General features: G+C 36.2%; 1 protein-coding gene across 1 annotated transcript; it reads right to left on the bottom strand.

Annotated features, from left to right (window-relative positions):
* Positions 1-8,203: 8,203 nt before the first annotated feature.
* Positions 8,204-12,729, bottom strand: LOC149262524 (uncharacterized). The gene is made up of 8 exons (XM_089385227.1): positions 12,335-12,729; positions 11,729-12,256; positions 11,580-11,648; positions 11,326-11,492; positions 9,821-9,968; positions 9,270-9,656; positions 9,072-9,176; positions 8,204-8,979 (listed from the first exon to the last, which is right to left on the bottom strand). The coding sequence occupies exons 1-8, from the start codon at positions 12,467-12,469 to the stop codon at positions 8,281-8,283; spliced, it is 2,238 nt and encodes a 745-aa protein (XP_089241353.1). The 5' UTR covers positions 12,470-12,729; the 3' UTR covers positions 8,204-8,280.
* Positions 12,730-26,390: the final 13,661 nt, after the last annotated feature.

The raw sequence follows: 26,390 nt of genomic DNA, 5'->3' as shown, positions 1-26,390 counted from the left end.
CTCTATTGGATGGTTGTGCCCATGCCTTGGATCCATTTATATGATCATTCTCTGGATGGCTATGTCCATGCCACAACTCATGTATCATTTGTTAGAGTTTTCAGTGTTGTATATGTATCTATGCCTGATTGCAGGTTTTCCGACAATGGACTCCGCTTCCCCACATCCACTTGTAAAGCATTTCACCCCTCACTTTAGTTCAGCCTTCATGCTTTAGGGGGAATCTGTTACACAACATTCTATCATTGTCCCTGTACTCCCCATCCACAATCCCGGAGGACCTCTACAGCGAACCCTACATGCTTTCCCATCATGAATAAACTCCTAGTATGTCCTTCTTCATGAGCAGAATAATTCCCCTTTGCATCATTTCCCAAGAATCTTCCTTTTAACCCAGTTTATAAGATCGGCACTACTGAAAAGTTTCCTCCTCGCGCCAATTTGTATAGATTAAAACTAACACTAGCACCGTACAGAGTGACTAATCCCTTTTCCAATCGCACCAATCCTCTTTTGGCAAGTTTTTTAGATATGGAGTTGAAGCTTCTAGGTCTAGAAGCTTCGTAATGAAAGTCTAGTAGATGGTTGGGTTGGATAGAGCCGAGGAAGTCAGTTTGGGCTCCTTTCCCCTATTAGGATGGAACAAACTTAAGAGATAAGACCTTCTCCCATGATAAGAGGAACCATCTCTCATCCATCCAAGCTAAACTAGTTTTGGAGTGAGTTTGAATGATCAGAAAGATATCTATATCTTGTAGCTTTCTAGTGTATGTTTGAGGGAGAATAGTGTGTTTTGGTTTGGTTTGAGACTAAAGGAAAGAGGCCTTAAAACTTCCATTGTTGGGGCTATCCATGATATGCTAGCAGAAGTGTGGGAACACGGATACGTCGGAGGAGACAAGCAACATCAAGGCATCGGTTGTAATCTCTTTTTGATTTATATGAATACAACTATTGATTGATTTCCTACATGAAGTGTCATTTTACATCTTTATGGCTTAATGTTCCTTGACCTGTTAATTTGGCTGAATACAATATTGTATGCTATCACGTTTATTTTTGTTGTTTGTTTTCTTGTTTCAGGTATTCAAAAGAAAGAAACGAAAAATAGTTGGAGTAAGGAAGTAGGATCATCACCAATCGGAATAGCGTTCTAGGAGGTAGGCCCTCTTAATTGATTCTAGCTTAAGGAGATTTTCCATAGATTGTTTGTTTGTAGCTAGACCCTCTCTCTCGGGCTAGAGGAATTGTTTGTGTCCGCACTGAGAATTTATTTGCACCACAAGACATAATGTGACAAAAGTGAGTTAAAGAGGGAAAACCACCCCAAAATACAATGCATGCTATGTCAATTATGTAGTTGTTATGAAAAGGGATGGTGTTGTTGATCAACATCATAATGAATATATCCTTAGATATATAATATACCATCATATGAGAATAATTTTTCTATTATTTTACAGTTTTACATGCTAACAATAGCAATGAGAGCTTGTGGAGTACAAAAAAACTAAAAACTAGTTCTTTGTGACTAGGCAATTTCTCCCACTAACTCATTAGTTTCTTGTAAAGTATGATTTTCCCTTTGTGTATTGTGATATGGATATGAAATGGTATACTAATGGAATTATAATATTATCTGAAAATCTAATTAGAAATCTTATCTGAAGAGTATGCAAAATCATCTCGAAGATCTCCCTCAAAAAGAGGTGTTGGAGAAGTTGTTATAGTAGGACTAGTGCAAGGTACCAAAGAACAATGCTTTGATGTATCCATGTGTTTAGAGGAACCTAAGCCTAAAATCCATTTATAAGGTGATTGAGAAATAATATGCAAAACATGACCCATACCTTGATATTTTGGTGGCTTTTCTTTAGCCTTCTTGTTGGCATTGTCTAGGATAAAGTTATCTAGATTATGTTGCCGAAGTATTTTTCCACAAAAAGTCTTCTGAGATAGGTCCTAAATAAGGGTGTTGGTAGGACCACTTTATACTCTCTTTTCTTAACTCTTGCATAGTTATATTCATGCTTGAAAAATACTATGTTAACAAAATTCTCAAATCATGAATATTGAAGATTATGTAGGACTTTCCTAAACTAGAAGCCAGAAGCAAGGTTTTTAGTAACTGAATGTTCAAAATTTCAATGTAGTCCCTTGTTTTATAATTTTTCGAGAATGGAAATAAAGAATAGGGCTTCAAGGGTCCTAAGGACAAGGGAGTGCCTTATGTTTTAGCTCTCTCATATAGATGTGAGGTTCGACAATAGTACTTGGTGCAATATCTCAAGGCTCTAACTAAAGATGTTCAATTATGCCCTTAGTTGTACTACTCAATTACCCAAGTATTAGAGAATAATCTTCCCAAGTGTTGTTCTCAGTGCCACTATAGCATTCAAGTGGTCATTTCATTGATTTAAGGTTGGTTTTAGGACACGTAAGGATTTTTGAAATGATTAAGGGTACATGGAAGTAAAATTCCATACACAGGTACCATTTAGTGCAATAATACTCTAAGGGGTACCAATAAGAGTTACAAGAGTTACCAACTATGTGGAATCTCTTGTATTTATTATGTGTATACTTACATGATCATAGGTTTACCCACTAAACAATAAATCATTGTGTTATTTATAAGTGTTGAAACATGTCTTTAACGTGGAAAAAAGTTGCTCTAAAAATGTGCTTATGAAAGTGTTATCTAGGTGGATGTTAGTTAAACATTATTTTCAGCTATTGGTGGTTTATTAGCCCATGGTTTTGGTAAACCATGGTAACCACCCATGGATCTAATCGTACATTTAGATTTTACCATATACAACCATTCATTAGTTTTTAATTTAGTGATTTATGGTATTTGCCCATGGTTTTGTGTAACCCATATAATATAAATACATGCCATCACCATTGTAAAATACATGAATTTTCTTATGATGTAGTGTGATGACACCTTTTACCATATAAGAGAAAATTAAGCTTCTTTCGTATTATTTTCTTCTTTACGTTATGTCTTTCATGAATTTGTGATGTTTCTATTGTCAATATTTAGTCTCATTCCACATACAACATAGATCAATCATATTAGAGCAACCTGCTCCTTGTCATTTCCCAATGCATGTCCCCAACAAGGTCAAGGTATAGAGAGTTGAATCTCAAGCTAGTTTCACTTGAGGAAAACCACTCTCACTAGCCCTAGTGACCTCCCATGGTGTTGAAAAAGGAAATGATGGACCAAGAGATCCTATCAAGTTGTTTCTTGAGGAAGTACTCACATGAAAGAGGGATGAGATGATGGACAATTTTTCCTAGATCCTTCAACAACTTCCAACATCAGTCGAGGCACCTTCAACATGTGACAATTTTGGAGGTGCAACACCGTTCAAGGTACAATTTAACTTCGATATCCCCTTATTTGAAGATCAAATAGATATAGATATTCTAGGTAAATGGTTAAATATGTTAGAGGGATACTATTATGTCCCAACAAAATCTAACAATGAGAAGATCACCTTTACTCTCTTGAAAGCCCTTCACTGTGTCAAATATTGGTGGGAAGGTTACTGTGAGAGATACAACGAAATTGAATCTATGATGTTCGATGCAGGGCTCGCTTAAGTTACTTTTGTTGGTACCCTCAAGAAGGAATTTCTACCTTATAGGGAATTGTAATGCCTAGTACATGAGATGGTCAACTCTGTGACAAGAGAGAGACAAAACGATGTTGTAGTACACCAATAATTTCCATACCTTGCACTCAAAGATGAGTATCCAAGACTTCGAGTGGAACTTGGTTTTAAAATACCATAGTTGAATACATAGTTACATCCAAACAAAGATGGATTTCCTAGAAACATCCTCACTAGGAGTTACTTATCGATATCTTGTCAAACTAGAGTATAAATTAAAGCAACGGAATATGCAAGAGTTTTGTTCTACAAATCCATTGCAATAGAAGGTTAGAAAATGAGGCTCTAATTCATAAAATAAGAAACAAAGCAAGGATAACCAACCACAAGAAAACCAACCCAAGTTCTAAGCAAAGAAGAACACTAGAAAGTGGTGTGATTTCCGCAAAAGAACCTAGCACAACACTAATGAATGCTACTTGAAACAATCATTGCTTTTTTTGTTTGCTAAGTCATGTGAGTCCTGAGATGACTACACACTTAACCTTTGGCTTGAGAAACTGTGACCTAGGGGCATTTGAGCCTTCAAAATCACCCATATATCACACTCAACCTGAGCCACACCAGTCCCTAACATGGCTAGAATTTTACCCATGGAGTTTTGAACTGATGACCTTCAAATCATAGAGTTCCTAACAATACACCTTGTCACTGTCTATTCTACACCCCATGGGCACACTAATGAATGCTACTTGAAACAATCATTGTTGGTTAAGATTAAAGAGAAAAAAATAGACTCAGGCTCAGACTCTAATTCAGAACTGGATAAAGGAAAGTTGATCATCAATGCAAAACCTAATGCTACTATCACAACTATAAAGATCCAACCAAAAGAGTCAAAGGAGCCCAGGGAGGGGGAGTGCTTCTTCCATTCACAAATATAGGTGAAGGAGACTGCACTACATCTCATTGTTGATATTGGGATCTAGAAGAACCTAGTCTCAACCGAGGTCATCAAGAGACTAAAGTTGTCAAGAGCTCCACACCCCCAACCATACACCATTGGTTGATTGAGCCATGGATGAGACATCTATGTTAGCCAGTAATGTCGCTCTTCCTACAACATCAAGCCCTTCAAAGATGAGGTATTGTGTGATGTTTACCCACTCGAATTTTGTGATGTTCTTTTAGGACAAATTTATATGTGGAAACAATATGTTGTTTATGAGTCCCAACCCCATAGTGTCATTATTACTCTTGGAGATCAGATTTACAAGATACTAAAGGTAGTTCTAACTATGAGAAATTCATTAATCTTGGAAAAAAAAGGCCAAGAAGTAGTCTCTGATACTTCAAAGTTTGTCATCTCCATGGTTCAGTCAGAAGGTGAACACGTTACTACAACCACCACAACTTCAGCACAAGCTCTTTCTAGAAAACACCAGCAAGTGGAAAAGCTTGTAGAAGGGTCCAAAGACATATTCACCTCACCTACAAGGGTGTCTATACACTTCTAGGTCAAACATCCATATACATGGGATGGAAACCTTCCATATGCTCAGCATAGATACAACAAATCTCTTTATGATTCTATTAGTCATAGCCACTTTCAGACATGTTTGGGATTCCAACTAGCAACCCCCATGGATGTCACTCTTCCAATCGCATCTTCACCAACAAAGTCCTCCCATGCTTAGGCCGAAGTAGATCAAGCAACCAAATTTTTTGAGCAAATACGACACCTCCGATAACAAATTCATGATCTCTTGCAAAAAGCCAACGTCAAGTACAAACGACAACATGGCCAACATCGAGTTCCACACAAGTTTTAGGCTAAATTTGATCAAATCATGGACACAAATATGAAGGATATCTTTCAACCATGCACACGACTCTACCAGGTTGTCAAAGCAGGGCAATGTCTTCATCAAGGCAAGTAGTTACTAGGAACCAACTTCAACAAAAGTTTCCCCATATGATGAAAGAACTTGGCACAATGGAAACCATTGCTTCATACATGGGATAATTAATCTAGATGGATGTTGGTGAATAACCACAATCAATAATTATTTTCTACTATTGGTGGTTTACCAGCCCATCGTTTTGGTAAACCATGCGCCCACAATATTTGAGAAGTGGAAGAAAACAAAATAAAAATCCAATTGTATAATTCACTTTTACCATATACAACCATTCATTAGTTTTTAACATAGTAGTTTATGGTATTCACCCATGGTTTTTTTTAACCCGTGGTAATTGAAATATAATGAAATTGCATCACTCTTGGCGAAAAGTCACCCATAAATACTATAAATATGGGCATTCACCATTGTAAAATACATGAAGTTTCTCATCATGTAGTTTGATGACACCTTTTACCATATAATGAAAACAATTAAGCTTTTTTAATATTATTTTCTTCTCTACATTATTTATTTCATGCATTTGTGACATTTTTTGTTTTCAATATTTAGTCCCAATCCTTAGGCATATCATTCTCTAATACCACTTGTGATGTGCCAAATATAAATATTCATAGCATAAATTACATGTTTTACACACATGTATTGCAAAAAGAGATAAAATTGCAAACACAATGGACAATATGAACAATAATATTACACCTTTATTTATATGGAAGCAATGACCAAGTCTTGCTTGTTTGAGGGAACAACCTTCAATAGAGTAGAGCTCATATTACAAATGACTTCTAAGACAACTTTTACAATGCTTCCACATCAATATATTGTACTTTCTATCTCCTAAGAACATTCTAGAGATAGTAAGCCTTCTTACAATAATTATGTTTGCACTACTACATAGGCTATGGCCTCCATACATTGCATTACATAGTAATCTATCCACTTAGGGCATTAGAGAGTTTAGGACCCTAATAGGAATGAAAAAATGTTTCATTCCCTTACAACATTAGACATAAAACTTTTGAAACACAAAACGTCCTAGTGCATTGATTAGAAGTCAACTAAATGTGTAACACAATCTCTTTATCATGCATCAAACTAATTACTTTGCCATCTTTAATAAATAACAAATTGAAGTAATGAAGATAAAAAACAAGTGGTTATAACAGAGGAAATATAGAACTAGCACAAAGATAATATTCAAAAGAGGAATAAGGATCTAAGAGATGTAGTGACAAGGAAGGGGAACCAAAATTGGAATAGGATAAATGATATATAATTGTTTAGTATGAAAAAATTGCAAGGATATTAAGATTCCAACATAACCAATAGATAAAAGGAAGCTATTTAGGATGACATGTTACCACAACTTAGGGGTGTTATTCCTTAAAAGCTACCTTCAACATAAAGAGAAGATTATTATAACATTTATATAATTTCAACATAAAGATAGGATTATTATAACATTTACATAATTTTAAGAACCGTTAACATGTTGCGTTCATTAACCAAATATTTATTAATTAAGTTGAAAATGATAGTTATTTGTAATTGAATTAGTAATTAATTGGTACACTGAAAATAAGTGGTAATGTAATGATAAAAGTTAAAAATAATAATAATAATAAATAAACTTATGATTGATTTACTAATTTACTAAAGTAAATTTACTGAAATAAAAGTTAAGTTCATTATTGAATTTCAAAATAGAATAAAAACAATAAATTTGTAATTTTTTTATTGAAATTTCGTAAACAAATCCAATAAATTTAATTAGAATATTTTTTTTATAAAATAATTTAAATTATTTCATTTTTATAAAAATAATATTTAAAAAAATTAAAATTTTAAAATGTTTAAAAGATGTGAAGATAAAATTCTATCACTATTTTATATATATATATATATATATATATATATATATATAAAAAAAAATATTTAAATTTTAAAATTTTTTAAACACTCACTCAAATATCCTTAAAACTTGGGTAAACAAATCATAAATAAATAAATCTTTTGTATCAATGTTGACCAAGGGAAGAGGGTCAACTTTGCTAAGAAGAAAGAAAAAGTACTATATTGAAGTGTTTAATCTCACTCATACTCATGAACCAAAAACATACATAGAGACCAATATCTCTTGGAGAGCCAAAATTCTTATTGCTCAGTTAAGGACTAATTCTTATCAACTCCGTTGTGAAACAGGGCGCTAGAAAAAGCCAAAGGAAGTGTTGAAGTAAAGAGTATGCATTTTTTGTTCTCCCAGAAAAGTGGAAACAGAAAAACATTTCATTTTAGATACCCTGACAACTAGCTTTTGGGATAATCTATTTAGCGATTAGTTGGCAGCTAGCTCTTGGGATAATCTATTTAGCGAGGGGTTTGTCAAGAAGTTGGGAGTATTTATTTTGAAGCTTCATGGAAAAAAGACCGAATACATCAAGCAGATGACGAAGCAATCTGTTCCATAAGCTATCTTTAGCTTCATAAGCGTTAAAATAATTTCTTTCTTAACTGAAAAAAAAAAAAAAATTCCATAGCAGTATCTGAATTTTAATTAAAAATAAAAAAAAAAAAAAAAAATTATAAATCAATTAAAAATTCTTATAGAAAAGATATTTTACAATTTGGGACGCATAGTTCAAAGACCTTTATTTTATTAATAAGGGTTTGAAGATATTCATATAATCATCACAATCCACTTGCCCCTTAATTCAGTAATTTGAGCACTCTCACTGTCTTTGGGTTCCGAGCTGCCCTGGGCCACCGATGCGTAGCGTGATTCCTTGAAGATCCGAAATCGTTGCTCCATTTTCGGATGCCATTGTCTCAATTTCGACGTTGCCCCCACCTACCAGCGGTATTCTGCAATCGTTGCCCACTTGAGGTTGAATTGGAGGTGCGGGTGGACAACCTGTATACAGAGGTTGCCAAACCCAGCGACATTGTCCGGACATAGCGGTCTGATAATTACCTGGGAACGGTAGTGGGAACCCCCTTTCTAGTTCCGCCTTTTGTGGATAAGCGTCATCCACGTTCCGCCTCGTACTTCCAAAATTAGATAGCTGAGAAGCGCCAAAGGCACCGCCAAAAATTGGGCGGGCATCGCAACGCGGCGCATCCTGCATTGGTACCGGCAGAGGAAAAGCAGTAGCCCTGACCGCTATATTTGGACCACCTTCCGCTCCTCTGGCGTGCGGTGCAGCTGGAGGAACAATGGGGACTGTTTGGACCAGGGTGGTGGGATGGACTACTGTCCCAACATGCAGTTGTGGAGCCACCGACGGGTCGACAAACCCCGCGTTTAAGTAGCTGAGATTTGGTTGTATTGGTACAGTCCGCGAAACTGGACGCCCCATTATGATCCCTGAGTTTGCGTTATTGTTGCTTGAATTCTGCAGGCTCGGCTCCCGGAGAACAATTCCCGGAGGCTGTCTACAGACGTCTAATTATTTCATGAGGCTGCCAATAAAGAAGAAAGAAAAAGAAACATGAGACCAGTTCATTATGGATAAATGCTTACAGGACTGAAAAGGAGTCCTCGAAAGAGACGGCCGTTAACTTGAGCTGTCATGAGGTACCCGGAGTCGAACGCAGCATCTACTACACCTCGCACCTCCGCTCCCACCTGCACAGCAATCATAAATTTCAGGGTACGTAACCGGAGGGTATATCTACTAAAGCATCTTGGAAAGGCCCACTAGCCCAGCAATTATTTTACCAGGTTAGCGACGGCGACGGATTCGACCTCTGGACGTCTTGAAGTGTGACTGTGAGTAGATAAAAGCGACTCTAGTGATGGAGGTGACGAGATGCCTTCTTGTGGGACGCGTACGTGCAGCAGCTGCACAGCTGGTGGCAACCGCACGAAATGCTTTTGGAGATGGGAACCAGCTGAGATTAGGTGGTTCTGCCTAGCTGAGATTTGCTGTGACGCCTGTTGCTGCCGACGGACTTGAACCCCGCACGTCCTGTTTCCAACTCCAGAATCCTGCTCAGACTGCTCCGAAGGCGAAGACTGTTGAGACTGTTGTTCCGCTTGGTCTCCTTCTACGTCTAGTCTACTGTTCAAGTGCACCTTCTTTCTCCGCTTTGATTGATGAGGACTCTGCACAAACGAACATGGCTATGAATCCGTTTCAGCATCTTCATGAAGTCCTGCATAATTTTCATTTTCACTGAACTGTTCCTTTACCTGGGCGTGATTGAATTGACAACCGTCAGGACATGCACGTTGTAAGCTCAATCTAGGCAGCAATGTCAAATACTTACGTCATTTGATATCATCACAGGATCTGAACCTTTCTCCAGCGACATTTTGACGGTGCTGGGCATCTTTTTACTGTACTCCTCTTCAAAAAAGTCGCGCCCTAACTGCAAGAAAACGATATCATTCAGTGGACGCTCGTCCTCTCCGCACCTGCATTATGCCAAACTCACGAGTCACGACAGGAGAGATTAACGGCCCACTGGCCTACAACGAGAAGCTATATTCTAATTGAGCTATATTCTAACTGTTATGGGCGGGCGTTGAGAATTTATTGGAATTACAAGTTTGATTTATTAGTGCTCTAAAATTTTAGAGTTTATGGAAGTTTTTATGGAATTAAATTTATCTATACATTAAAAACACAATTTAAATAGTATAGTCTGTGTTTTTAGTTTTTCATAAAACTAAATTCATTTATACAATAAAAACACATTTTAAATAGCATAATCTAAAGACTCAGTGTCAATTTAGCTTGCAAAACGATGTAAATTCAGGCAGGATTTTTCAAAATTAGAAGATTTTTTTTGGAAATTTGGGATATAGCTGTTAAGTTTCAAGATTTTGGGTGCCCCAGAAGTTTTTGTCTGAACTGAATTTATTTCCACCATCAAAACAAGATTCAAACATTCACTGTGAATTTTTTCTGAAAAAGAATGGCCAGATTCTAGCTATTTTTTGCCATCCTGGGAAATTGACATCTTGTAGACAATGCCATTTTAAATTGAAAGTAATTGTCATACTCACCTTATTAGGAATGGTGGACTAACTGCCACACTGAGATCCATCCTGGGAAGTTAGGATTAAATTCCTGCTTAAGGTAATAGTAAAAGTTTGGAAGTTTACTAATGCATTGGATTTTTAGTGTAATGGAAAACCTCAACATGGTTGAGTCTTTTTAAAGGAGAGGTGTTGGAGTAAGTATCATACTCCTGTCATTAGATCATGGGGATTAACCACCACAATGAGATCCACCTTGAAAACTTGAGATTAATTGTCTACTCAAAATAATGATAATGCATTGGGTTTTCAGTGTAATGGAAAACCTCAACATAATATCTGAAGCTTGCTTTTAAAAGAAAAATATTGAAGTAATTATCACACTCACCTCATTAGATCATATAGATTAACCACTACAATAAGATCTACCCTCCAAACTTAAAATTAATTGTCCACTCAAAATAATAATAAAAATTTAGAAATTTACTAATACCTACACATTTAAGTCTGTATAATAAAAACTTTAATATAAATAATAAAAAATCATAATATAATTAAAATTTGTTTAATCAAATTAAAAAATATTCTACACAATTTCAAAACTATAAAATTTTCCAGAAAAATGAATACATTTATGCATTTAAAAACCAGTTTTAAATATCAAAAGAAACTAATACATTTATGCATTTGATGAATAAAAGCAAGTTTTTATAGTCCCAATCTAACCAAATATTCCTTCGCCAAATTCCAAAATAAAAACTCCCACTGGGAATGGGTTTTGCCCATATACCCGCCGTATACTGTAATGACGCCTTCAGCCAGAACCGCAGTATGAGAGAATCGACCTTGCGGTTCCGGGCCGGAAACTTCCAGCGGTATCCATGTGCAACAATTAATATCTAACATCCATACATCATTGTAATACTCCCGATCTCCCACACCACCGATTATGTAAACCTGCAGAGCACTTAAATTAATACACAGGAATCTATGAAACACATAACAGAAATGAACTTCCAATGTGTTGTCTCTGCAGCATCTTACCTTACTACCAATGCTCACACTCGCATGCCCAGCTCGTACGCCCGGCGAGTTCGAACTTTGGACCGCCATCTGGTTACCGAAAATGCATTTAGCCATCCGGAGTAACCAACCTACTTGCAAAAGTTTAGTGAATTTAAGGTCAGGCTTACCCTTGACCAGGTGAAAGTAAAGAGGTCCAATATATCGACGTCTCCCAGATAATGATCTCCGCAGTCACCTCCATAGACAACCATCTTGTTTCCCACAGGAACAGCGGTGTGACTGTCTCGCTTGGCAGGCATTTCTCCTCTGACCTCGGGAGAAACCCATTTCATGGCCTTCAAATCCAGAACATGCACGTCATTCAAATAATTCCCCTTCCCCTCCCCGCTACCGCCAAATATCACCATCTTTCTGTCGCCGACCAGCGTCGCGCTGTGGCTCTCGCGGGCACTCGGCGGATTTCCTTCCACGGCCGGCTGCGTCCATTGCCCGCTCTGCAAATCAAGAACGTGGAGCTCGTTCATTTTCTTGGACCCATTGGTTCCTCCGAATATAACCATTCTTTCATCGACAGTAACAGCACTGTGGCTATCTCGGCTGCCTGGCTGTTCTCCACTTGTCTGGAGCGATCTCCATTTCAAGGTTTTCAAATCCAACGCCACCACCTCGTCGAAGTGCAATCCCCCGCAGCACCCCTGCAGAGTCCATGGCATACACATTTCTGAGCAAGATTAACAAACATCAAATAAACAAGAACCAGGAATATTGCATACCCCAAAGACGTAGAGCGAGCTACGGTAATGGCAGGAAGAGTGACCCCAGCGCTCCGGGGGACTGAATCCCTTGATTCTGGGGTAAGCCCACGCCCAATCCCACGATGGTTTCTTCGTAGTCCCTATCTTGAACATTGTTTTGCATCGCCCGGCTTGAATTCTCGAAACCAACCAACAAACAACCCTCTTTCATATGTTCTCACTGCAGCAAAAACTGAAACATGACCCCAATCGAACCAGGCCAGTCATGTCAATCGGATCAGGAAAACCCAAAACAAGCGAACAAGCAGAGAGACTAAGACAAGGCTCCGAAGACAAATCAAGCTTAAAGTTGAAGATTTGAGGGAGTGAGAAACAGCGGGCAGGCAGCAATCGCTCTTTAATTTCCAAAGTGTGTTTAGGTAAGTTAGCTACCTAACTGACAGGCTCTTGCCCTCCGGGCATTCCCTGCCATCACTGTGAACGGAGCATTTGATTAGGAAATGGGTCACGTCACAAAGACATCCCACGTGCCGATGATGCCTTTGAAGTGAGGCGGACAGGACGTGAAACGAACCAGAAGCACCACTCCCGACCCGCACCCACCGATATTTTGTAGAGGGTAAGCAAAATTAAGAGCGAAATCAAAGTTACTGAGATTGACTGACGTGTTATTTTGGGAATGGTCACTTTATTACGAAGAGGTCAGAAATTTCTGGGCAGGTGTTGCACCTCCCTTAACCTCCACACTTCCACTCCACTCCCCATATTTTCCGTCTATCTTCTAACAACGAACCAGTTTCACACAACGGCCATCCCGTTTCATTTTTCATTTTAAAGTTATCTAATTAGGTCACCTCTATGAATTTAAAAGGTTGGTAAGCCATCTCTTTTCATTTTTCATTTTTAAAGTTATCTAATTAGGTCAACTCTATGAATTAAGAATTAAAAGGCTGAATGCTTTACCTAATTAAAATTTTTAAAAATCTCATGGTATAAGTTCCTTAGGGAGAAGGATAACCTCATTCGGAAGGAGTTACATCAAAATCTGTTTATCCAGAGTCAATTGTCACTAGGACACTAGTGGTGGTATTCTTTAATCTGGCACTGGACTATCTTTTTTAAATTAAAAACTTTTATGTAGCTTATTTGAAGAACACGATTTTAATTTGGGATAATTTGTAAAAGAGGGGTTTCATAAGATTTAATAGTTGTGTCCTATGTAGACAAGATGAGGAACTTGTTGATCATATCTTTCTCAGGTGCCAAGTGGCAAACACCTTGTGGTCTTATGTGTTGGATTCTCTTGGTATCAAGTCCAATGTTCATTTCAGTTCCTTTGTAGATTACCTTTATTATTGGCATTCAAACAACGATGAATTCCATTCTATTCTCATTTTTATGGCCCGGGGGTATTAGGAATAAATTGATATTTGAGAACATTAAGGGGTATTAGGAATAAATTGATCTTTGAGAACATTAAATCCACTATCTTGTTGGGTGTTACAAAAATCATTGCCTTCTAGAGGGAGTTCTCCTCCAAATCCAAAGCCAATGTTGAAAGGAAAGTCATAAGTCCAAACGACAACTTATAGTTCCCCATGGCTTTTTTCAATGTTGTGGCTTAGCAGGGTAAGTGTGTTGGGGTTTTTATTATCTTTATGGACAACAAGCATACCATTAAAGCGAAAATGACATTTGGATTGGGCAAAAACACAAAGTTGAACTCATGGCAGCTTGGGCAGTAATGGTAGTGGAAAAATCATTAAAAATCCCAATATAATGATCAACGGTGACTCCATAATTATCATGGACTAGCTGTGCTCGGGCAAATCAAATCTACAGGTCTTGAATCTTGTGTAATGAAAAGCCAAAGTAGAATATCTTAGCAACTAGTTCCAATCCATTTCTTTTTCACACATATATAGAGAGTTCAACAAGAAGGTAGATCAACTATCCAAGGTCTCTTGATGCAAGCTAGAACCATACAAAATAATTTTATGAAGAAGAAAACTCGAACCATTTCTTTTTCACACATATATAGAGAGTTCAACAAGAAGGCAAATTAGCTATCCAAGGTCTCTTGATGAAGGCTAGAACCATACAAAATAATTTTATGAAGAAGAAAACTCTCAAGCTGGGTTGTACTAGTTGTTCTGATTATCTCTTTATAGGCTATTCCTTTTTGGTCTTCAACCTACTAGTTTTTGTTTTTTATTGTGGCAAACTTCCTATTGTTCTCTATCTCACTGCTTTTGATGTTTAAGACTCTTTTGGTGTTTCTCCTTTTTTGCTCTTAATCTAATGTCATGCTCAAGTTATAGTTTTGAGTTGAGTTGGATTGATATTGTTTTCTCTCTCCATGCCTTAAGATGTCGATCTTGTAGTTGTATTGGGATTTTGTAAATATCTTTGATTCAATCTAATGGATAGCAAGATATTCTTTCTCTTTCAAAACAAAGAAAAAGTTACCAACTAGCTAGGATGCTGGAGATTCTATTGAATAGTTGTTATGACTTATTAGTTTTTTTTTGTTTAAAACACTAGTAGTTTTTTGTCTTCTCATATAGAGATGTATATCAAGATTTGGCATAGCCAACCTATAATTTCTATTTACAAGATGCTCTAATTAGATAGAGTCGTAGCAACCTCAAGACTATGAATGTCATACCACTAACAACCTAATTTCATATATATATATATATATATATATATAATGTGAAACAAAAATATAATAATGTAATAATAAACAATAAAAATTTAATGTCACTCATGGATATAGTAATTTTTTAATTAACTTAGAAAATATAATTTAAATTTTTATTTCTCTTTTAATATATATATTTATGAATTTTATTCAAAATTTAATCAATAAATAATAATTTTAAATTACTAAATCTATATAAAATAAACCTTTTAAATTTTTTTTAATAATATAAATTTATTTATATATTAAAAAATGTTAAAAAAAATTAATCATCCAAAACCAATTAAATTATATATATATATATATATATTTCAAACTCCATGACATATTAAACCAACTACGCTTTGGTATCCTTTGATATCTAAATTGTCCAACAAAATCCCACCCTTGGCTCATGGATAACTTCACCCCAAAAAGATCTGAATAAAGTTAAATTTTAAAGTGTTGAAGGCTTAGGGCTAAACGAGCTTTAAAACTCTTTTCACTCTTGTAATCCTTTAATAATGGAATAATTCTTTTAATCAAGAGAATGGAGTATTTTAACGAATACGTGGAAACTGAGTTAATTTTAAAAACAAGCCATATTTACTAGTTTATAAGATATTTAATGTGATAGGGTTGTATATGTTTATCATTAAATTTAAACCATATAAATTTAAACCATATAAATTTATGGTAATTTTATACCGCCCCACCTCATTAAATATCTTATAAATTAGTAAATAAAATTTTGTATATATTTATCATTAAATTTAAACCAATATAAATCTAATGGTAAATATATATAGCCCCACCCCATTAAATATCGTAGGAACTAGTAAATAAATTTTGCCATATCATACGTTATGTTCGTAGGTGGGTAACCCGTGCCATCATACATAAATACAATTTCCGGATATTATTATATATCATTGTCATGTGTCATACGATGAATGTTATCCTCTTTGTGAAAGCCTACGGCAACCAATTTCTTGATATTATTATTATTGTATATAATTGTCATGTGCATACAATGAGTGTTATCCATATTTTTGAATGTCAATGTTAATGAATGTTTCAAAGAACCCGTGGTTGAACGAAAGGTGCAATACAGCAAGGGTGATGTACATGAAATGTACTTGAGAGACTAAAATAAAAATAATCTCATTATTGAAAAAAAATAGTAAAACGTTAAATTTATGAGGTTAAAATAACAATATTTACTTATCATTTTGATAATATTTTATTTTATTTTTTGAAATAATATTTAGTGGTGGTTTTTATTTTTATTATTTTTTATGTGATAATGAGTGAAGTGTTCAACCTGAGTGGTTTCACATATTTTATCGAGAAATTGCTTCTATATCATATTTCTATCTTATTTATTTTTGAGAATATATTTATGATGGTTTTTATTTTATTTTTAAAAATAGTGTGTTTAATTTTTTATTTTTATTTTTATATTAAAATTGTAATTGTAATTGTAATTTATTTATAACTATAATTTTAATGATTGAAAATGTTGTAAACAAAAATTTTAAAATTAATTTTTTATTAAAAATGTGTCTTTAAGATCATTTTTTTATATTATTATTGTTAAAATTGCAACTAATTTGTGACTTTGATCTTTATGACTAACCATTTTGAACAAAAATCAACTCTTGGATTAAAAAAGGGGTACTTCTAGAATTACTCATTTTTTTTTTCAACACTAAAATTGGAATGTGTTTGTAACCACAATCTTAACAATCAAAATCACTACAAGTAAAGCCCTTCAAATAATCCTTATTTTTCTTTTGGGTATAAAAGATACTTTTGATATATATATATATATATATAGCTAGAAACACTTTGAAAACACAAAAGGGCATATAGAATGAACATCATATCCTCTTCCATAGGGATACTTGAATGGCTAAAATCAAAATAAGTGGTTAGATTTAATAACTTAGCATCTCTAATCAATAATGCCCTTATGCTAGGAGTTGCATACGTACCTCATTTAACCATAATTAACAAAAATCTACCTAAGAGCTAATGTCATTATCAAAATTAAATTTGCAACAAATTTTCCAAAGGCTATACAACATAGAAACTCTCAAATAGTGTCAAATACCAACCAAGGAATCTTGGATCACCAATTTGGAATCACCCAACGAAATTTGTTACCAATGCAAATGGCTCGAAGGATGTTTTCCAACTAAGATTGAACCTGAGCCCAACATGATCTCATAATAGAGCATTCCCACAAGATGTGATTCCACGATTTTGAATTCGAGCAAGAGGGGTAAAGGCCATCCAAAAGAACATTTTTTTCTAGCTAGACTTTGGAGGCAAGGCCTTCATAGATCACCAACCAAGAGAAACTCGAAGTTCCTTCTCCACGTCTGAATAAATCCACTAGCATTAAGAATGAGACCTAATTCATGACATTGATGTAGAATGAGTAAAGATTATGAGAATCATACTAAGTCAAGGGACGTCCAAAACTTCTCTCCTTATCTCACCAAAAGGGACCAATCATATTAATATTCATCTTAATACTATCCTCTTGGGGTAGGAGCCCAATAATCTCCATCAAGTTAGGTCAATCCACTAAAGATAATATAAACTCTCTAGCCACTAAATGACATGTCCTCCCAGAATGAGAATTGGAATCCTAAAGATCTATCTAAAAGAAAATATTATTTTTGTAGTGTAATTCACATAAAATACAGTGCAAGGCCTAATAACACAAGAGAAAAGAGAGGTATACCCTAAGAAAGATCTCTTTGATCATGAAAAATAAATAATGTCCACTTGCCTCTTCAAGGGAACAACCTCTAAGAGCAATGCTCCAAATTCAACAACAATTCTTAACAAAACATTGCATAACCTTCTACTCTCTATTTGGTTATCCATAAAGAATGTTAACTACTTATGTGCCCCTTATAATGTGGTTCGATTAACTAATTTTCTTATTGATAAAAATGACCTTTCTTTAACAATGAAAGACAACTAACTAACTATTTAATGGGCCTTATTCAAGGAAGGTGGCCTTATACATTAATAAAGTATCTAAATAAGGGGGTTAGGTAGGACTCTAACAATTTGTCTAATCATCCTTTCCTAAAATGAGGGAGGTCATATATGCAAGTACCCTCATACTTCCAACACCGACTTTGCCTCCTAGTCAGATCCTAATCTTGTCTACTACTTGAACAATATCAATGAATTAAGCATGCCACCATCCTTCAAGTTACCCTGATACTCCTAAAGACAAGGGATCCTAAAATCTAGAAATAATGAGGAGTGGAAATGATATTACATAAGCTAGATTAACCCTCTACTTTCCAACATGCTAGTTTAAAATCAATTTGTGTCACATGAGCTATCCAAACACATAACAACCCATTTAATAACCAAAATGTCACCTTGGGTCACCACAACCATCAAAACAAGGCCCCTCTTGTCCTTGGTCATGGTATATAACATCCAAGGGACCATGGGAAGACCACGAGACCCATCATACTTGGCCCATAGGTACAAGAACCAAATCCATTACAATCAATGAAATTGTGCCTACTTGGAATCCAAAAGGACACATAGTAGATGTGGGAGGCTTAAAAATCTTGTGCACCATCTTCAACTTAGCAATAAAGGAAAGATCCTTGCACTACCAAAATGGTAACTTACATTGCAATCTTCCCATACACCAATCCCACATGGTAACTTCTACACAAAATGTTATACCAAGATACCACATAACAACCCTTGGTTAGATAAAACTCTAAGCAACTGAAAACCATGTGGGTTGATCCTAGAGATCAACTAGCTTATATTCAATCTTGTGATCACTAAAAAATTACCTTGAAGCTTAACAAAAAAATATAAGTCAATCCTTGGTAGTATAGATAAACTCCTAATCAAGAAAAACTGAAAAAGTAAAGTCATCTACAAAATTATTTTTAATCGTATCCTCCCCTCGTCAGGAGAGAAATACCTCTAATCTATCTTTGAGGAGAAGTTATTTCTAGTACATATCCAAGAGAATCAACCATTAAAACATAGATTTAGGGGCCAAAGCACACCTAATATACCTATGGAGATGGATGCAGGGGGGTAAAACATTATTCATTGAAACAAAATTAGACACACATGTAGATAGGGTTTTAATCATACCAACACAATGCTAATCAAACCTAAAGAAATTCAACATACCAATAATAAAATTCCAATCATTATGAACATATGTTTTGTCAAAATCAATTTTTAGGAATATTGCATGTTAACTAGACTCCCTAGCCCATTCCATGGCCTCCCATGCAAATAAGGTTTTATCCAAAATAAACCATCCCTTTACAAATCCTATCTACTCTTAGTGAACAATTTTCAGGGAAACATTTCATACTCTTTGACTAAAGCCTTGGCCATAATTTGATAATCAATGCTCAATAAAGTTACCTACTATCACCCACCGATAGAATCTTTGGCTATATTCTTTGGAAAAACCTTGATTAGTCCCTATGGAAAACCTCGTGTGTAAGATTTCAAAAATTCTCCCCATCATATCTCACATATTCTTGTAAAATTCACAAGGTATATAATCAATAATTCAAGATGCCATTTTGTATTAAATAGAGGGAATAAAAAAAATTACCTTTCATGATATATATTTCCAATCTGTCTTCGATCTCAAATGAATAATTTGGGAGGAACTGCTCTATAGAAACCATGACTATTAGCCACAATTGACTAGGACAAGTAGTAATAAGAGAAAATAGTTTTAAATTGAGCTCTAAGCACACCTCATATCTATTTTAGGTCTTCCTCAAGACCCCATCCTCTTTATTTAGATCAAGAACCCTATTAACCACCAATTTCCTCTTCAAGAAGTCAAAGAAGAACTTATATCCCTCATCACCCTCTTGAATCCAATGTATCTAAGGTTTGACTTTAGCCCCTATTGCAATATACACCTTATGAAAAACCATCTCAAACTGAGCTATATCCTCTTGGAGGGTGATGTTATGAAAATTATTCTCCAAGAAAATACACACTTCTAATTTTTTCCAAGCCTCCTGAATCTCTCACCTATGTTTCCAAGAAATTATGTTATCCCATTCCCTAATAAACTCCACAGTACAATGAATGGTCACCTCCCACCACTAAAGCCATTTTTTTGTCCCCACTAGCATGAGGAATAAGATTCCAAACACTATGCACAAGAGATTAGAAACATGAAAAATACAAAGGGGAAACATTAAGCTTAAATAAAGATGATGGTTTGGATTCCAATACACGCCTTACCAAAATAGAGGCCATAAAGGGTAGGCAATCTAAACTCAAAGCTATAATCAATAAATCAATCATATGCATATTCCCAAAAAATGAGATATCATCCATTGATACATAGATCAAATCCATCCTAGCCTAAACCTTAGCAAATTTGCGTCTAAAGTTGGAACAAGTAAACCATCCACCATAGTCAACCCCTTTCTTCCCTTAATTGGGGTTGAATAACTGAAGAGAGGCTTGACACTTAGATCAATCCTGCTTCTCTAAACCACTAATCACAAAACCAACCCTCCTCCCTTATCACCAACCCATTCCACCATGTTAAATTATCCAACAATTATCCACTCGACATCTATAAGAGATATATCCATCCATAATTAGAGATGAATAACTGTGGGGCTAAGGTTCAGTGCATACATAGAAATAAAAGCCCAACGATCTCTCTTGAAATAGCATATTAATCTACATTCAATAATTTATCAGGTCACTCCTTGAAGTGATAACAACATTGTGATAATATAATGAAATGGATAACACCATCCCACCTCTTCTCGAATCATTATCCATGGCCTAGAAGTGGCCATTCCAAATATAACTCATGCAACTACAAAGTTGAAATATAGATGATTTGACCTCCTAGAAAGAAAAGAAGAAGTTATTTTTGGGTTAACTATATGAAGAACTCCTCAAGCAACTTATTTCCCACCTAAGATCATCAAACCTTTAATAATTCATGAAAAAATAGAGCCTCATTCAAAAAACAAAGAATTTTCCAAAATATTGAACTTATTAAACATCACCAAGGAAGGTTCCCTCCAGTAAGGTGAGAGTGTCATTGATTTGTTAAAATAACTTACACAAGGGATTGGATCACATTACTATAAACTTTGTAGAAAATTATAGGATATGAAGCCCCCTTATGCTTGTTGTATTTAACTTGTCATCCTTCATATACCTCCAAATCATGAATAGGAGCACTATGACTAGCTTAAGTTTTCTGTAGACCAATGGATTAACTAGAGCAACTAGAGAAGCTATAGAGTTGTTGGGAGCTATTTGTTGTAAAACATTTCTAGTTCCTTTAGAAGTCTCTTGAACCACTACTCCCCCCACCTTGTTGCTAGAAACATGCCTCAATTTACAGATAGGCCCTACCATAAGGGCCTTAGAGGTGCTCTCCTTAAAAATATAGGTTGGACCAACATATCAACCTATTTGATTGGTCAAGGCCATTAACACTAAAGAACCTGCATCACATAAATATGGGGCAACCCATGGAGGGGCCTTCCAATGGGGACAATCTCAAATAAGATGAAATTGTGCTTGGAAAGAAAAGAAAGTGTTCTATATATTCAAATAATGGACTTTTTGTTGTCAAATTCCATCCATAGTCATCATGGAAGTAAATGGATACAATTTTTTCTTCTATTCAACCTTCACACACTCTCAAGTTAGACCAAAAAGAGTTATGTTTGATGTTTGGGATAAAAACCTCACCAAACTAATTAGCAAACAAATCTAAAAAAGGCCTCAAATTATCAAGAAAAAAAATAAGTCTAGACATATGGGTAGTTGGATTAACCAAAAACATCTAGGTTAAAATCAATTCTCTATGATTGTGTATACCCTATAGAATCTATAACATGTTGTAACACTCCCTCCCACCCCCATTAACCTTCTTGGGTTGTGGGAGGTGTTACTTTATAACTTAACACACCTCCAAAGTCTATTATGAAGATGGGTTTACTAAAATCCTTCTTCTACAAGGGTTGCAAAATTATTTTTTGATATCACCATTTTATTCGGCTTGTCTAGAGCTTTCTATTAATATAAATTTTATTTCACCCCGAATCCCAGATTGAGAGTTATGCCCTCTTAAAGTTGAACCATTTAAATGGTGCCACCTCATTAATGCCCCCCCACGTGTGACCCACCTAGGTCCCACGTGGATTGACCACGTCACCCCAAATAGTCTCACATCACTCATGGATATGACATGGAACCTACATGGCTAATTCCATACCTCTATGGCACTTTCCACCTCACCCCATCTCGCAAGTCCCACATGGCCCACGCACTTCTATGTTTTATTATTGTTCTTAGTTATATTTAGTTCATGGTAAATATGGGGTACATACAAGTATGCAGTTTTCGCACACCCCTAGATCTCCCAAATCCCTATACTGCTTGATTTGGTGGTGGAAACATCTAATTTCGTAGATATATGATACCATAAGTATGTACACCAAGCACCAACATCATATCACTCGCATCTCTATGAAACAATCAGTCCCACACTATGGATCCATCCAAGTAGGGCCCACCACAGATCTCCAGTACTAATCTACCAATCTTAAAGATATATGATTTAATTGGTATCTGGTGGTTTTTTAAAGGTTCAAAAAGACCATCTAATTGGATATCCCAGACTACCAGATAAAACATTGTTGCGAAGAATTAGAAAATGTTATTTAGCCCACATGTCTACCAAGAGATCACCCGTTCCTGGATACCAAGTCTAGAGTTCAACTAGATTTGAAGGAAAATGAGAAATCAAAATATTTTAGCAAGAATTCTTTGGATTGGACTTTCGGTTGGAACACCAAATTTCAGGGATAGATCAAGGCTCTGAAATCTACCTTCCAAATTGATTATCCCAAGATTGTAAACGATTTTAATGACACCAACCAGCTTGATTTTCACCAAATCTCGAGCAAAGGAAGAAATGGTTTCAATGACCAGAATTCTAAAAAAGATCACAAACCATGCTGCCTCTGTGAACTCAAGACATTACAATAATATACAGGTGTACATAACCATATAATTCTCACATGTCTCTTAAAGTAAATGACTATCAATTCTAGCTAAATCTCCATTCAGCAAGCATACAATGTTAAACATGGTAGTTAGTCATGATATTAATAACATATTAGATAATTGAAATCACAGGATATAACATATTCAATGAGGGACTTCAAGCATCCATGCATATTCATCTAAATAATGGTATAGTTCATGAAGATAATAGGAAACACATAGATCCATAAGTTTAACATAATCATGAAGGCATATAAAGAAATTCATTCACCGTGAATATACAATGGTGTCAACAACCTTCCATTGATAGGGTGATCCATACACTTACATATCACATACCATAAATTTTTCATCATCCATAGTACAAATGAATACAAATAAATATACTTTTTCTTTTAACTTGAAATGGTTGGAAACTAAAGAGTAACTTTAACTCGCCATACAACCATAGGCAAACTAAAATGTAATATTTCTTGCAGTTGACCAACCCCAATCCAGATTCAAAGTTTGAGGAGTTATTTTCTCAAGAAAATTTCACACCAAGATTTAGTCAAACAAACAAGAGGAGGAGTCCACTATCCAACTGATTTATCAATTTCTCTCTAGTGGTAAGCACCATAGTGAATCTATGCCTCATTGAAATCAGTGATAGGGATTCACCCAAGGCTCAGTTGAAGTACTACTTAGTTCCAAGAGATTGAATACACAATATAGGTGGTTTATTAGCTATATTTTTAATGGAAGCACTGCAAGAGTCTATAGTCCATTGTCTAGGTGGTTTATCAGTTTACTTAGCAAGCACTAAGTAGTTTATCATCTTCCTCAATGAACACTAAATGGTTTATCATTTTTTTAGCAATGATCCGAATTTAAACAGGAACGCAATAGATTACATATATAACCATACATATAGAGATGCAGCATAAATAATACTTCATTTCATTACTATAAAATACTAAAATCTACTTACAAACAGAGATGGAAATAAACTAGCTAGGGCGATGGTAGCTTATCTCTAAGAAGAGATGTGGCAGCTACATGCCTATGAACTGTGTTACAATGAGGCTCAAAGGTCTATTTATTGTTGAGAAACAATGGAAAACCCTAAACATCCAAAAATCTAACCCTAGAAGATGAAACACCAAACTGTGGGCCCTGCTTGGGTAAATTGGTACATTAACTTCCCAAGGTCGTAACTTTGGCATACGATCTCCATTTGACGCGCACAATATCTCGTTAAAAAGATCTATCTGAGAACTACAACTTTGGGAAGAGAAACATTGGTACAAGGCCCCATGTTTCTCCCAGGTTTCCCAAAAAACATCGTTTAGGGCCTCCAAACGGCTCCGGAAGTTCAAGACCAGAAAAAATATTAAAAATAGTAAATTGTGCTACAATTAAGGAAACTGAAAAGCTGAAAGAAACAATGGTGGGGGTCCAAGTGGACTTGGCAGGTGGCCACTAATATCCACCTGGATCATTCCTCCCCCCTTAGGAATCAATGGTCCCCATTGCATTGAGTTCCTCCATGAGATGAGGAAACTTCTACTGAACTTGGTCCCTGCTGAGCCACTTCCATTGTGAAGGAGTTGGCTTGCTTTGAAAACTTGATATAGTTGGATATTCTGCTCACAAGTGTGCTTGATCTGTGTGTCCATGATCCGATCAGTTGCAGCTTGTTCCATACAATATGGATTTAACTCTGTGGATGTGAGTTGTTCTGCAATGTTGAATGTGTCTAGTAATGGTGGAAAGTATGGCCGAAGGTGGTCCACATTGAACACTGGGTGTAGGCCAAGGAATGGGGGAATACTGAGCTCAAATGCATTGTCTTCCACAACCTTGGTAATGGTGTAAGGACCATATCAAAGTGGTCTAAGTTTCCGATAGGCTTCGGTAAGGCGTTCCTTTTGCAAATGCAACTAGACTTTGTTGCCCACCTGAAACTCGTGTGGAACCCGATGTTGATCATGTCGCTGCTTGTACTTGGCATTTGATTTCTCCAAAATTTCATGGACTTGCTGGAAAATATGTTGGATGTGCTCAATGAAGCTATTTGCCTTATCTGTTTAGGACTGGACATGAGCTGAATCTGCGTGAGTAGCTGCAAATGGCATGGCCACATCAATGGAACATAGTGGCTGGAATCCCAAGCCCACTTGAAAAGGGTTGTGGCCAGTCAAGTTGTGGAGAGCCTGGTTGTAGTTGTGTTGAACATATAGGAGGCTCTCATCCCTTGTGCATGGATGCTTTGAGTTGTACATGTGCAGAATGTATACAATCATCCTGTTGACAACCTCTGTTTGGCCATCAGTTTGAGGATGGAAGGTTGTGGACTTAGTGAGTTTTGTGTCCAACATCGACCAGAGACTGGACCAAAATGTACCGAGGAACCTGCTATCCCGATCTGAGATGATAGACTATGGGATCCAAAAGTGCACCCACACTCGTTCAAAGAAGATTTTAGCAGTGGCTTCTGCTGCGATATTCTTCTTGCAGGCCGCCATAATGGCCATCTTTGAGAACCTGTTAACGACCACAAAAACACAGTCGTTTCCATGCTTAGTAGAAGGAAGGCACGACATGTAATCCATGGAGATGGATTCCCAAGGTCGACTAGGGGTAGGCAGCGGGGTATAGAGGCCTTGCTTCTTGATGGTCGATTTGGCAATGGTGCAAGCAGTGCATGATCTAATATACTTCCCGACATCCTGTAGAAGATTCGGCCAATAGAAATACTTCTACAATACTGCCACCATTTTCTTGACCCCGAAATTCCTAGCAGCCTGATTGTAGTGTGCTTCCAAAATCATCTTGGCACGCTCACTTGAAGGAACACAAAGGTGACCTAGGTGGCATAACAGGGCATCCTAAAGGTGAAAATCTGGAACATGCTGACCCTCCAAGAGTGTCTGGTATGTGTGGCCGAATTTTGGGTCGCTTTTGTAGAGAAGTGGCCAATGAGAAGTCTCGTTCCCACAAGAGTTGAGCATGGTGGTTAACGCCATGATTGGTGGTCGACTGAGGAAATTTGCAACATTATTGTGTTGCCATTATTATACTTGATATTCAAATGGAACTGTTGCAAGTATGCGTACCACTTCTAATGGCGATCATTTTGCAATTTCCCTTAGGTCTGTATAAACTACAAGGGTCGGTGGTCTGTGTGGATGACTTTGCTTACCCAAAATGTAATGCTTCCATTGTTGGCAGGCTTGCACAATGAAATACATATCTTTGTCATAAGTGGGATACTTTCGGACTGTGTTTGAAAGTGTCTCACTGTGATATGCCACT

The sequence above is a fragment of the Pinus tabuliformis genome, chromosome 6 (genome assembly GCF_031772625.1).
Source record: "Pinus tabuliformis cultivar Carrire ecotype Pingquan chromosome 6, CPIR1, whole genome shotgun sequence".
Classification (NCBI taxonomy): domain Eukaryota; kingdom Viridiplantae; phylum Streptophyta; class Pinopsida; order Pinales; family Pinaceae; genus Pinus; species Pinus tabuliformis.
Note: the sequence above shows the minus strand (reverse complement) of the source record. Positions and strands in the feature narration are given on the sequence as shown.